The 14,609-nt window shown below is 48.3% G+C and overlaps 2 protein-coding genes across 3 annotated transcripts in view; one reads left to right on the forward strand and one right to left on the reverse strand.

Moving 5' to 3' along the window:
• LOC144576960 (uncharacterized) lies at nt 1-9,626 on the reverse strand. The gene is made up of 3 exons (XM_078330905.1): nt 8,972-9,626; nt 1,413-1,498; nt 1-99 (listed from the first exon to the last, which is right to left on the reverse strand). Exons 1-3 carry the CDS (start codon nt 9,359-9,361, stop codon nt 93-95), a joined length of 483 nt encoding a protein of 160 aa, XP_078187031.1. The 5' UTR covers nt 9,362-9,626; the 3' UTR covers nt 1-92.
• The window catches only part of SESN2 (sestrin 2), a 21,098-nt gene continuing 15,552 nt past the window's right edge, over nt 9,064-14,609 (forward strand). For both annotated transcript variants that reach the window (XM_002750512.7, XM_035308390.3), the window contains exon 1: nt 9,064-9,483. In XM_002750512.7, the coding sequence (XP_002750558.1) occupies nt 9,394-9,483 (90 nt within the window). In that variant the 5' untranslated portion in view covers nt 9,064-9,393. The remainder of the gene's footprint in view (nt 9,484-14,609) is intronic.

Below are 14,609 nucleotides of genomic sequence, written 5' to 3' on the forward strand. Positions count from 1 at the left end.
CCAGTTCTCTGTGGCACCAGTTGTCACCATAGCGGCTTTGGAAGATTAGTGCTAATTTCTATTTCTTTGTTTTACAGGTAGGGAAACAGATTCTAAGAGCTGGAAAAAAAAATTCAGTTTGGGTTACTTGACTAAAAGCTGGCACCCGAGTTGCCTGACCCCTGGGGAGTGCCCTTAGGAGATAGTTGGCTTTGTTTCTGGGAGTCTGTGGTTGTCCTGCCTGCTAATGTACAACTCCAGAGGACAATTTTGGTTGTGTAGCTTGACAGCTCAGCACCTGTCAGCTCTGTGCAGGAGGGACCTCCCTCAGCACCTAGCACAAGGCCTGCTTAATGAGTAATTGAATTACTGTATGAACAAGCCTTGGAGGGTGGGTCTCCTTTGGCTTTATCAAACCAATTGGAGTGGAACTTCTTATCTGAAAGCTCCCCCTGGGCAGGAATTGTATCTGAGATTAGCAAATGGGGAAGGAAACCAAGAAGAGCTCAGAAAATGACATCTGGGGTGATAAATCACAGTCCCCAGAATGGTCCCATTACAAGGTCATTATAGTAAAGTGGTCCCAGAATTTGAGACTAGAAAACTAATTCAGGAAGAATGAATACAGAACAGGTTAGAATCACATAAAGGTCATAATTTGAAAAATGATCTAAGCTGAAGACATCTCAAAAACATTTCAAATCCAGTCTAGGCAGGTGTATCTTTGGGACTGGAATGTGATTGAGGAATAAAAATAGCTTTGGCCAATCAGTGGCCTCAGCATAGCTGATGCAAGAGTTGAGAGTATGGCAACAGGAGAAGGAGATCTTTACCGAACCAAAAATACAAGGCAGTAGGGAGGGGAGGAATGTGCCCAGCCAGTGGCACCCTGCCATGCCCTGCTGGGCTGCTAGCTTCACCACTAGATTTCCCAGAGCCAGACACAGCACCTAGTACACACAAGATGGTAAATAAATATTTACTGAATGAAAGAGGGAAGGAAGGAACTGGAGCCCCAACCAGCAGTTAGTTGCTGAGTTGGGCGGTTCAGTAATTGTCTTTTCACTTGCTCAAATTCCAGCTGCCCTACCTACCTTCAGATGATAATTTGGCTTTCAGTAAAGGCTCTCCTACAAAGAGGAATGCCCTGGCCTCTCATTATAGGTCCCTTGACAGTTATGTTTTTCACTCCCAATTAATATATCTGCTTTAAGCATCAGTTCCTTCTGCCAGCCTGCTTCCTACATATTCATGTGTTTGTCTCACCAATGGAGAGGTAGAGTTTCTGCACAGGAGTCATTTCTGCCTGGGTTTGAATCCTTATTACCAAGCTATCTGACCTTGGCCCAGACGTGTTACCTCTTGAGCCTCAGTTTTCTATCAGTCAAATGGAGACGCAATAGCCTATTTCACAAGGCTGTGGTGAGAGTTACCTGAGACAGTGATGTATGCTGAATTCTTGCTGGTGCTCAGTAACTCTTAATGTCTGTGCTTCTTCCTGGCTTTTCTTTCTTGGAGACTACGTCACAAAAGATCAATTAATAATATCAAGGCTAGGCATGGTGGCTCACACCTGTAATCCTTGAACTTTGGGAGTCCGAGATAGGCAGATTGCTTGAGCTCAGGAGTTCAACACCAGCCTGGGCAATGTAGTGAACCCCCATCTCTACAAAAAATACAGAAATTAGCCAGGCATGGTGGTGTGCACCTGTAGTCCCAGCTACTCAGGAGATGGAGATAATAGAATCGATTGAACCCAGGAAGCAGAGGTTCCAGTGAGATGAGATTATGCAACTGCACTCCAGCCTAGGCAACACAGCAAAACTCCATCTCAAAAAAAGAAAAAAAAAATGAGAATTTCAAGTCAGGTTCAGTGGCTCACACCTGTAATCCCAGCACTTATTTATTTATTTATTTGTTTTTTAATTATTAATATAATTTCTTTTTTAAAAAAGATGGGGTTTCACCATGATGGCCAGGCTGGTCTTGAATTCCTGACCTCAGGTGATCCACCCACCTCAGCCTCGCAAAGCACTAGGATTACAGGCGTGAGCCACTGCACCCAGCCAATCCCAGCACTTTAGAAAGTTGAGACTGGGAATTTGAGACCAGTCTGGGTAACATACTGAGACCCCTGTCTCTACAGAAAATAAAAAGAAATTGGGTGGACAGCATAGTGCACACCTATAGTCCTCGATACTTGGGAAGATAGTTTGAGCCCAAGAATCTGAGGTTGCAGTCAGCTATGATTACACACCACTACACTCCAGCCTGGGTGACAGAGTAGAGGGAGACTGTCTCAAAAAAGAAAAAAAATTTTTCAAAGAATTTTTGGCTTTTCTTTCTCACAAAGTTACTATGTAAATGAAGCTTTGGGAATGATTTAGAGACTTCCTTAAAGATTCTAAGGAGTTATTTAACAGAGGAGGGTAACTCATACATTCATTCAAAAATATTCACTGACGACTCACTACAAGCATATCTTGTTTTTTACTGTGCTGCACTTTATTGTGCTTTACAGATACTGAATTTTCTTTTGAGACAGTCTTGTTCTGTCTCCAGACTGAAGTGCAGTGGCGCGATCTTGGCTTACTGCAACCTCTGCCTCCCAGGTTCAAGCAATTCTACTACCTCAGCCTCCCGAGTAGTTGGGATTACAGGCACTTGCCACTCTGCCAGCTAATTTTTGTATTCTTAGTAGAGACAGGGTTTTGTGATGTTAGCCAAGCTGGTCTCGAACTCCTGACCTCAGGTGATTCACCCACTTCTGCCTCCCAAAGTGCTGGCCACACCATGCCTGGCCACATGCTGCATTTTTTACAGATAAACATTTGTGTCAACCCTGCCTCAAGCAAGTCTATCAGTGCCATTTTCCAACAGCATGGCTCACTCAGTGTCTCCCGTCCACGTTTCAGTAATTCTCATAATAGTTCAATCTTTTTCATTATTATTATATCTGTTATGGTGCTCTGTGATCATTTACCTTTGCTGTTTACTACTGTAACTGTGTTTGGGAGCCAGGAATTATGCCCACATAAGACTGAAAATTTAACTGATAAATGTTCTGTGTTCTAGCTGCTCTACCAGCCTGGTGGTTTCCCTGTCTCTCTCCCAGTCTCCTTGGGCTCCTGTTCCCTTAGACACGACAATATTCAAATTCGGCCAATTAATAATCCTACAGTGGCCTCTAAGTGTTCAAGCGAAAGGAAGATTTGCTTGTCTCTCACTTTATTTATTTACTTATTTATTTGAGACAGGGTTTTGCTCTGTCGTTCAGGCTGGAATGCATTGCTCAAGCAATCCTCCTGCCTCAGCTTTCCAAGTAGCTGGGATTACAGGCATGCACCACCATGTCCAGCTAATTTTCTTATTTTCTGTAGGGACAGAGTCTCGTTATGTTGCCCAGGCTGGTCTCAAACTCCTGGGCTCAAGCTCCTCCTGCTGTGGCCCCCGCAAAGTGCTGGGATTACAGGCATGAGCCACCGAGCCTAGCTGCATGTCTTTCACTTTAAATCAAAAGCTAGAAATCAAGCTTAGTGCAGAATGCATGCGGAAGGCCAAGGAAGGCCAAAAGCTAGGTCTCTTAAGCCAAATAGCCAAGTTGAGAATACAAAGGAAACATTCTTTTTTTTTTTTTTTTTTTTTTGAGACAGAGTCCCACTCTGTCACCCAGGGTGGAGTACAATGGTATGGTATCGGCTCATTGCAACCTCTGCCTCTTGGGTTCAAGTGGTTCTCTTGCCTCAGCCTCTCGAGTAGCTAGGATTACAGGCACACACCACCACACCCAGCTAATTTTGTATTTTTAGTAGAGACATGGTTTCACCATGTTGGCCAGGCTGGTCTTGAACTCCTGACCTCGTGATCCACCTGCCTCATCCTCCCAAAGTGCTAGGATTACAGGCATGAGCAACTGCACTCAGCCAAAAAACATTCTTAAAGAAAAATTTTAAGTGCTACTCCAAAAAACACATGAATGACAAGAAAGCGAAACAAGCCGACAAGCCAGGTGCTGAGATGATATTGGCATTTTTGTCTATACAGTTTTTTTTTTTTTTTTTTTGAGTCTTGCTCTGTTGCTTAGGCTGGAGTGCAGTGGTGTGATCTCAGCCCACAGCAACCTTCACCTCCCAGATTCAAGCGGTTCTCCTGCCTCCTGAGTGGCTGGATTGCAGGCACCTGCCAGTATACTCGGCTAATTATTATTATTATTATTATTATTTTGAGACAGAGTCTTGCTCTGTCACCAGGCGCCAGACTGGAGTGCAGTGGGGCAATCTTGGCTCACTGCAACCTCAGCCTCCCGGGTTCAAGAAATTCTCCTGCCTCAGCCTCCCAAGTAGTTGGGATTACAGGCGTGCACCACCACACCCAGCTAATTTTTGTATTTTTTAGTAGAGACGGGTTTTCACCATGCTGGCCAGGATGGTTTCAATCTCTTGACCTTGTGATGCACCCGCCTCAGCCTCCCAAAGTGCTGGGATTACAGGCGTGAGCCACGACACCCAGCTAATTTTTGTATTTTTAGTAGAGACAGCGTTTCGCCATGTTGGCTAGGCTGGTCTTGAACTCCTGACCTCAAGTGAGCCGCCTGCCTCCCAAAGTGCTGGGATTACAGGAGTGAGCCGCCGCGCCCAGCAATAAAATATTTTTAAATTAAGGTATGTATTTTTTTTTTAAAAAGAAAAAAAGAGCTGGGCACGGTGGCTCATGCCTGTAATCCCAGCACTTTGGGAGGCTGAGGCCGGTGGATCACAAGGTCAAGAGATCAAGACCATCCTGGTCAACATGGTGAAACCCCGCCTCTACTAAAAATACAAAAAAATTAGCTGGGCATGTTGGCGCGCGCCTGTAATCCCAGCTACTCAGGAGGCTGAGGCAGGAGAATTGCTTGAACCCAGGAGGCGGAGGCTGCGGTGAGCCGAGATGGCACCATTGCACTCCAGCCTGGGCAACAAGAGTGAAACTCCGTCTCAAAAAAGAAAAAAAGAAGAGAGAAAACTTCCACGAAGAATGTGGAAGGGGACCCCAGAGGGGAAATCCCTGTACTTTTTTTTTTTAGACAAATGCTGTTACGTGCTTAATAGACTACGGTATAGTGCAAACATGACTTTTTTTTTTTTTTTTGAAACAGTCTTGCTCTTGTCACCCAGGCTGTAGTGCAACGGTATGAGCTCAGCTCACTGCAGCCTCTGCTTCCCAGGTTCAAGCGACTCTCCTGCCTCAGCCTCCTGAGTGCCTGGGACTACAGGTGCTTGCCACCATGTGCGCCTAATTTTTGTATTTTTAGTAGAGACAGGTTTTTGTCATGTTGTCCAGGCTGGTCTCGAACTCCTGACCTCGTGATCCGCCTGCCTCAGTCTCCCAAAGTGCTTTGATTACAGGCATGAGTCACTGTGCCCACCTCTAGATTATTTGTTTCTCCAAACTTAATCAAAGAAATTTTACCTATTTTATTTTAAGACAGGGTCTTTTTTTTTTTTTTTTGAAACAGCATCTCACTGTCACCCAGGCTTTAATGTATTGGCATAATCATGGCTCACTGCAGTGTCAACTGCCTATGCTCAATCGATTCTCCCACCTCAGCCTCCCAAGTAGCTGGGATTATAGGCACATGCCACCACACCTGGCTGATTTTTGTATTTTCTGTGAGTACAAGGTTTCTCCATGTTGACCCAGTTAGTCACGAACTCTTGGGCTCAAGGGAGCCTCCCTTTTGGCCTCCACAAATGCTGGGATTACAGGTGTTAGCCACCATGCCCGGCCAATTTTACCTTTCTGAGCTCTAGTTTCCTCACTTTGTACAAGTGGTCAATACGATATTCCATTATTAGTAGAGGGAAGTGGTGAGATATATACACAATATCAAAGATATTTTAAATTAAGGTATGTACACCAAGTTTGGAGATCAGTGGTAGAAAGAGAAACAGAATGTGTTGAAGGTGTTGAGGACTGAGCGAGATTACTTTCAGTTGAGCTTTTTGAAGGATGTGTCATTTTAAAGTCTTCCTTCAGGCTACAAACAGGAATGAAGGCATTGAATGATGGATACAATTTCAATGGGTAAAAATTTGCAAGGAAGAGTACTGAAAGAAAGATTTGAAGGCCAAACAAGAGAGGAGGCTGTTGCAGGTAGTAAGAATGGAAGGGTAGGCTGGGTGTAGTAGCTCACGCCTGTAATCCCAGCACTTTGGGAGGCCAAGCCTGGTGAATCTTTTGAGGTCAGGACTTCGAGACCAGCCTGGTCAACATGGTGAAACTCTGTCTTTAAAAAAAAAAAAGAAGAAGAAGAAGAAGGAGAAGAAGAAGAAGAATGGAAGGGTAGATTAAGGCACATCTTGGCAAACCTTGAATGTTAACATAGGAGTTTGATTTTTTTTTTTTTTCGAGACAGACTTTTGCCCTGTCACCCAGGCTAGAGTGCAGCAGCACGATCTCGACCCACTGCAACCTCTCCCTCCTGGGTTCAAGTGATTCTCCTGCCTTAGCCTCCCGAGTAGCTGGGACTACAGGCATGCACCACCATGCTTGGCTAAATTTCATATTTTCAGTAGAGATGGGGTTCCACCATTTTGGCCAGGCTGGTCTTGAATTCCTGACCTCAGGTGATCTGCCTGCCTTGGCCTCCCAAAGTGCTGGGATTATAGGCATGAGCAACTGTGCCCGTCCAAGGAGTTTGATCTTGATTCTGAAATACCAGTGAAGCCTTTTGATCTGGACTTCGACATTACATGGTACATTTTTTAAATTAAAGCTGAAGCTGATACAGGGTAGTTTAGAGGGGAAGTTAATGCAAAGGAAGATTCAGTGATTAAGGGCATATGATTGACAGGACATTGTGCTAGGTGACACAGGGAAGGAGACAGATGTCAAGATGTAAATCCTGCCGGCTGTGCATGATGGCTCAGGCTTGTAATCCCAGTACTTTGGGAGGCCGAGGTGGGCAAATCATGAGGTCAGGAGTTTGAGACCAGCCTGACCAACATGATGAAATCCCATCTCTACTAAAAATACAAAAATTAGCCAGGTGTGGTGGCATGTACCTGTAATCCCAGTTACTCAAGAGTCTGAGGCAGGAGAATCACTTGAACCTGGGAGGCAGAGGCTACAGTGAGCGAGATTGTGCCACTGTGCTCCAGCCTGGGCAAAAGAGCAAGACTCCATCTAAAAAAAAAAAAAAATGTTGACCCTGCCCTCAAAAAGGAGTTTGTAATTAAAAAGATCTGATGGCCGGGCATGGTGGCTCACGCCTGTAATCCAAACACTTTGGGAGGCCGAGGCAGGTGGTTCATGAGATCAGGATATCGAGACTATCCTGATCAACATGGCGAAACCCCGGCTCTACTAAAATACAAAAAATTAGCTGGGCGTGGTGGTGCGCGCCTGGAGTCCCAGCTACTTCGGAGGCTGAGGCAGGGGAATTGTTTGAACCTGGGAGGCATAGGTTGCAGTTAGCTGAGATCACACCACTGCACTCAAGCCTGATGATAGACTGAAACTTCATCTCAAAATGGAAAAAAAAGATTAGATAAGCCAGACTCAGTAGTGCTCAGACTCAGAGACACCCACGTTTTAGGGAGTGGGTGGTGAAAGAGTAGCCCCAGTGACTTGGGGGGCTGAGGAGGGGATATCGCTTGAGCCCAGGAATTCGAAGCTGCAGTGTGCTATGAACATGCTACTGTACTCCAGTCTGGGTAACAGATAAACCCCATCTCTAAAAAACAATACTAATAAAAAGAAAAAAGGGTCAGATAAAACATGTATATAGAGAATTACAATACAAGGTAGAATGTGGGAGGCATGGTGGCTCATGCTTGTAATCCTAGCACTCTGGGAGGCTGAAGTGAGAGATTGGCTTGAGCTCAGGAGTTTGAGACCAGCCTGGGCAACATAGTGAGACCCTATCTCTACTTAAAAAAAAATAAACAAGGTAGAATATGATACATGTTAAAAGAGATCCAGCTCAAGTGCCTTGGGAGCTTAGGGGAGGGTGAGATTAATTTCCTTCTCCCAAGACGCTGGAGGCAGGAGACAAAGTCGGTTTCATCTTTGGAATTGTAAGCCTAGACTCAGAAGTCTCAAGAGGGGGACATTGGGGGTCTTCTCCACGGTCACCCCTGCCAGGATTCCCTGTCTAGAATAAACAATAACTTTAAGGAGGTCTGAAGGAAAACTGTGAAGGAAGAGGCTCCGTTTGAAGTGAGTAGAAAATGAATTTAGCTTTGAGGTGCTGAGGTGTTGGTAGAGGCAACTTTCTGGCAAAAGGAGAGTTGAAGGCCAGGAAGTGGATGAGATCAGGGAGAATGTCTGGAGGGAAGAGGGATAAAAACAGAAACTGGGGAAGCACCCACGTTTTAGGGAGTGGGTGGTGAAAGAGTAGTCAGAGAAGGAGTGGCCAGAGGGAGATGTGAGAATAGATCCAGCAGAACACCTTGTTACAAAGTTTCGAGGAGGCTGGCAGGGGTGGAAGCCAAGACTGGTAGCAGAAGGAAGAAAACTTTCAGCAATAGGGATTGAGGTTTTCAAGGAATGAAGGCTTTTCCTGAGACTCCACAAATAATGTGAATTACCTGTGTCTGTCACCTTTGGAGCTTCCCCGAGGCTAGTGGGGAGCAGGGTTGTACCCTCTAAATATCTGGGGTTCAGTTATATAATTAGCAACACCGGATAGGACAGGAGCCAAACCTCTGCTAACCCTAACCAGTCCCTCCAGGAACTGAAAAGATGAAGAATTCATTTAGGAGAGATTTCACACTCGGCTGTCTGTCCTAGCCCAGTGAAGTCTCTTTTCACCACGCAACCCAAATGACTCTTCAGGCTGTCACTGTCGTCTGGTATTGCCAGCGATCTGACTAAACCGTCTTGCAAAAGTTTGCAGCATTCGCCCGAGGCGGACTACAACTCCCAGAGTTCCGGGCGTTCCCCGGTGCTGATTGGCGAAGCCATTGACTCCAGGGGGCGGAGTCTTTCCCGCCTCCCCAGGGAAACAGACCTCTGATTGGCTGGGCCGCGGGGCTTTTGTGTCCCCGCCCTCCCCCGGGGACCGCAGCGGGCTGAGCTGCTGGGGTCTAGAGCCCGGCGAGCACTGGCAGTTCCGCGGCGGGGATGCTGAGGAGCGCTGAGTCCGCGAGCAGCCCTGGCCCCTGTGGACTTCCGAGGCCGTGAAAACCCCTGTGCCGCGGCCCTTCCCAGGCCCCCGAGGCCGTTCGCCGTTCTCGAAACCCGACTGGGGGAAGAGTCCAGCACCACAGCGGCCGTTCTCGGATTCCGGAGCGTTCTGTAGCCCCGAGAGACGCCCCAGGATTCTAGAAGCTCCCCGGTGGCGCCCAGTCCCCGCTCCCTTAGGGCGCCCGTCCGAAACCCGCTGGGGTGCACGGGTCATCGGCTAGCCACGGCCGGGTACTGGCGCGCACCATGATCGTGGCTGACTCCGAGTGCCGCGCGGAGCTCAAGGGCTACCTGCAGTTCGCCCCGGGCGGCGTCGGCGGCTCGGGCCCCGGAGAGGTAAGCGGCGGCCGCGCGACGCCCCTCTTCCCTGGAACGCTGACCCGCGTCTGAGCCGCAGGCTGTCCGGAGCTGAGTCGGTGCGCTCCGGGCTCGCGGAGGGAAAGCCGAGCGTGTAACCCGGGACCGGGGTTGCATCAACTGGCAGCCGCGGCCCTCGGCACCCCTCCCCCTCCCCTTCCCCTCCTCTCCCCTCCCCCCTCCCCGGGGCAGCGGAGCCCTCCTCGGCTCCCTCCTACTCCTGGCCAATGAGGGAGAAGCCTTCTCGAGGCTCGCTGGGCTTTGGGCTCCTGAGCGTCTTCAAGTCCGGGCAAATCCCGACCGGAGCGGCCCGACCACTCCTCCTCCCCGCCCCCTTCCGCGGAGTCCCTTCCTCTTCTCGGGAGCCGGCGGGCTGAGGACCCTTTCTGGGGTGCGTCCCGGCTCCTGTCCCCTAGCGCCGGGACTGGCCAGCGAAAGTCGACCTCATCCCCTGCCCCCCGCACCCCTGCTTTGGAGGGAGGGCGCGGGGGCTCTGGGGGCTTGGCGGGCCGCCCAGTACGCGGCGGCGGCAGCCAAAGGTGGAGAGAGAAGGGACAATCCCGGTCGCGGCTCCCGAAGCGAAGCGCGGGTTAGGCTGCGCTCTGCTAAGTAAGTGGTCTGAGGCCCCAGAAGTTTGTTTTCCAGAAATTCCTCCCCGTCCTCTCTTCGCGCCGTCCCCACACCCCCTCGCCGCACCCCAGCATAGCCCGGAGGGACTCTGCAGGGAGACCCGGAGTTAGGCTGGACCTAACCATACTGACTGTTCGCACTCCACCACCAGCAGCAGCGATGATGGACATCTTATCATTTATTATGCATCTACTAGATACCAGGCTCTAAGGTTTTTTCGCCTTTAACCTGAGTTCTCAGGACTAAACCAGTAAAATACAACCTACGTTATAGCCCCATTTTACGGGATGAGACCATTGAGGCCCACGATGGGCTTAGAGAGAGGCTTTATTCATTAACTCCACTGAATAGCAGCATTCTTTGACCTTATAATTTCGGAGATTGCTTGGCACTAGGAGCTTCTCGTTGCTTTAGTTTACAGGCCTGGAGTGCGGTGGAGGTTGTATTCTGGACGTGGGATTTGGTGGAGTGCTGTGTGACCCCAGGGAAATCCCTGCTCTTCTCTGAGCACCGTGGTTTCTGGGGGTCCTACCTCGGTCGGTGCATGGTTTGTGCCCTGCTTTTTGTTAGCTTGCTTACCCTTCCTTGCCATGATTTAGGAGCGCCAGGTGGAGAAATGGCTCTTCTGCAGCTTCTTGACGACGAGTGACTTCTTTGGAAAGATGGAGATAATGTTACTATTGAGAACACGTGTATACTAGAGAGCAAGAGTGCTAGGTTCATGTCCCGGCCCTCTTGCTAACTTGCTGTGTGTGTCTCAGCCAGTAATCACTTCTCTGATCTGTAGTTTCTTCCAATGGGGATTTGACAGTATCTCTAAGGGACTGTTGGGACAATTAACCAGAATACAAGCAAAGGCTGAAGCGCCGTGACTGGAATATAGTAACTGCATAAAACTTGCTATTAGAATGTGGCTGTGACACACACAGCTTTCTCCTGAGTGTCTCACAAGGGGGTGCCCCAGCCTTTTCCTGAGATGAAACTTAGTATACCCACCTGGGACAGTGCCTGGAAACTGGTCCAGGGCGAAAAGGCTTTGAGGGAGGGCTCTTTACACAGAAGCCATGTTTTCCTTAGTGGAGAAAACTGGTGCTATCTGGGAGGTTTTGTTGGTTTTTTGTTTTTTTTTTTTGAGATGAAGTTTCACTCTTGTTGCCCAGGCTGAAGTGCAATGTCCTGATCTCAGCTCACTGCAACCTCTACCTCCTGGTTCAAGCAGTTCTCCTGCCTCAGCCTCCCTAGTAGCTGAGATTACAGGCATGCACCACCATGCCTGGCTAATCTTTGTATTTTTAGTAGAGACGGAGTTTCACTGTGTTGGCCAGGCTGGTCTCGAACTCCTGACCTCAAGTGATCCACCTGCCTTGGTCTCTTAAAGTGCCGGGATTATAGGCGTGAGCCACCACACCTAGCCTATCTGGGAGGTTTCTTTGTATTCTCTCTTGAGAAAAGAGGACCTTGGCACAGTTTCTGCTTTAAGTGGCATCCTTGGAAGACAGCAGGGTGCTGATCTTTGAGTTGGGTGCCCGAGGCCCAAGGGAAGACCCAGGTGTGCAGCTCCCTTAACTCTCCGTCACTTCACCACACACTCCCTTTCAGGAGCTCATTGCCTTCAGATGTGTGTATCTTGACAGTTCCAAGGGCTTCACTCTAGTACTGGCAGTATTGGGCTCCACAATAACTTTCTCGGCCAGATGCAGTGCCTCATGCCTGTAATACCAACACTTTGGGAGGCTGAGGCAGACGGATTGCTTGAGCCCAGGAGTTCAAGACCAGCCTGGACCACATGGTGAAACCCCATCTCTACAAAATACACAAAAGTTAGCCAGGTGTGGTGGTGTGTGCCAGCTACCTGGAAGACTGAGGTGGGAGGATTGCTTGAGCCTGGGAGGTGGAGGCTACAGTGAAGTGTGATCACGCCACTGCACTCCAGCCTGGGTGATAGAACAAGATTCTGTCTTAGAAAGAAAAACCCCAAAATTTCTCAGGCATCATTTCTTTAGGGAAGTCCTTCCTCCTCCACCAGATAAGTCCCCTTGCACACCTTCCTCCAGTCCTCCTCCTCCACTGTAGGAGCTTTGGTCCCACTTATGTGAAACAGTCCCTTGCTGGAGACACCCTGCAGGTCTTATCCCCAGCGCTGCTCTTTGCACCTAATAAGTTGTTCGTGACTAGTTGCCCCTTATTGGCTTAGCTAACCCTTGTGAACTATTCCAGCCTTGGAGTCAGATCTGAATTGTGCCCATTTAGAAGAGGACCTTTCTGACCTGTCTCCAAAGAAGGGATTACAAGAACTATTTCCCTCTGGGTGGTTGGGAGGAATTGGCACGATCAGATGTGTAAAGCACTTAGCATGGTGCTCAGTTCGTGATGGGCAGACAAGTGTATGGCACCACTCACTCACACCCCTCCACCCGGCCCCAAGGCTGGAGGTCAGTGGCTGCTTGGGCTGTATTTCTGTATCGTCTTCTCAGGCGTAAACCCAGGCAAATATCTGAATTCAGCTGGGAGTGGGGGAAGGAGAGTGTGTGTCTGTTCTTTCCCAGCTGGCAGAGTGAGTTACCAGGTGTCTGTAGCTGAGTCCAGGGATTTGTAGGCTCTATAAAGGATAATATAGGGTAACCAAGAATAAAGGCTGGGGCTTCTCCAAGAAGCGGATATGGGTAGAGTGGACAGAACCCTTGGAAGCCAGACTGAACTGGGTTCAACTCTGCAAGTCTGAGGCCACTTCCTGAAGCTGTTATTGTAAAGTGAAATGGACCTTAGAAGCCAGACAGCCGTGGGTTCAGATCTCAAATTGGCTACTTGTCAGCTGGTGCCTGACAGGAGCCTAATCTTTGAAACCTTCATCTTTCCTTGTGTGCAAAATAGACTCCGCCACCACCCCAAAACAGATGAAAATTAGATGGAACCTGTGTGCAAGTACTTGAGCTAATTTAAAAGTTAACATATAGTAAGTGCTTAAATTAGGATCCATGCCAGGTGTGGTGACTCATGCCTATAATCCCAGCACTTTGGGAGGTTGAGGCAGAAAGATCGCTTAAGCCCAAGAGTTTGAGACCAGCCTGGGCAACACAGAGAGACTCCATCTCTCTCTAAAACAAAACAAAACAAAACAAAACAGGAGCCAGACACAGGTCTGGGGCCATTATCCTCTTTTTATAGCTTGCGTGAAGACCTTTCTGTTGAGTGACCACCTGGAGGGTTAACTTCAGTGTTCCTCCTGCCCCATGTGATCTGTTTAGTTGAAACTATAAGAATAGCCACCATTGATTCTCCCTCTGTCCCACACTAGCTCTGTTATTTTGGACAAGTAACCTGACCCCACTGTGTTGCCCTTTCTTGTTTTGTAACGTGGAATGGGATCATGCCTTTATCAGGTCTGCTGAACCCATCCAATATAGTAGCCCCTCACCACATGTGGTTATTTAAATTTAGATAAAATGAAAATGTTTTGCTGCGTTTGTCACATTTCAGATGTTCAGCCACAGTGACTAGGTACTCTCGCATTTCTTGGACAGTACAGATATAAAATATTCCATCATTGCAGAAAATTCTGTTGGACTGTGCTATGCTAGGCATTGGGGCTACAACAGGGAACTAGATTCAGTGTGTGCCCTGAAGTTTGACAGGTGCTGTGACTGGAGCTTCTCACTCTTGGTGAGCCTCAGATGCAACAACCTGGAGACTTTTGTGACTTTGAGAAGTTTAGAGAATGGAGAATTATTTCTGCACTTGCAGAAACCTGGTTTGTATCCCAGCTTTCCTACTGCCTTCCTGCCTGATTGGCCAGAAGTGAGTTGACCTCTCTGAGTTTTGTCTCTCATCTGTAAAATGGAAGCCCTGGTAGTAGCTTCTGCCTTGAAGTTCAGGTAGTGCATGTGAAATTAACACTTAGCCAGTGGTAACCAGCCTTATTACATACCATTATTATTAATGACTCCCCACTCCAGGGAATTGCAGCAGGGAGGGCTGATTTGGGGGGGTCATTTCTTGGCAGTAGTATGCTGCCCTGCTGGTCTCAGGGTCGTGGAAGCATTCAGGCTGTTGGTGCCATGGATTCCTATCTACTTGGTCTTCCCTTCAGGGCTTTATACTGTCTGTTTCCTCTGACTGGAATGCTGGTCCCCTATTTTTTTTTTTTTTTTTAGACGGAGTTTTGCTCTTTGTGCTCAGGCTGGAGTGCAGTGGTGTGACTCGGCTCACCACAACCTCCGCCTCCCAGGTTCAAGCAATTCTTGTGCCTCAGCCTCCCAAATAGCTGGGATTACTGGCATGTGCCACCACACCTGGCTAATTTTTGTATTATTAGTAGAGACGAGGTTTCTCCATGTTGGTCAAGCTGGTCTTGAACTCCCAACCTCAGGTGATCCGCCCGCCTCAGCCTCCCAAAGTGCTAGGATTACAGGCATGAGCCATTGCACCCACCTTTTTTTTTTTTAAAAGAAGGTGTCTTGTTTTGTTGCCCAGGCTGG

The sequence above is a fragment of the Callithrix jacchus genome, chromosome 7 (assembly GCF_049354715.1).
Source record: "Callithrix jacchus isolate 240 chromosome 7, calJac240_pri, whole genome shotgun sequence".
Classification (NCBI taxonomy): Eukaryota; Metazoa; Chordata; class Mammalia; order Primates; family Cebidae; genus Callithrix; species Callithrix jacchus.

Coding starts and splice junctions, on each gene's coding strand:
- LOC144576960 (XM_078330905.1), bottom strand. CDS start 9,361: ATGACCCGTGCACCCCAGCGGGTTTCGGACGGGCGCCCTAAGGGAGCG. Junction 1,499..8,971: donor CGCGGCCCAGCCAATCAGAG/GTCTGTTTCCCT, acceptor TTTGTGACGTAG/TCTCCAAGAAAGAAAAGCCA.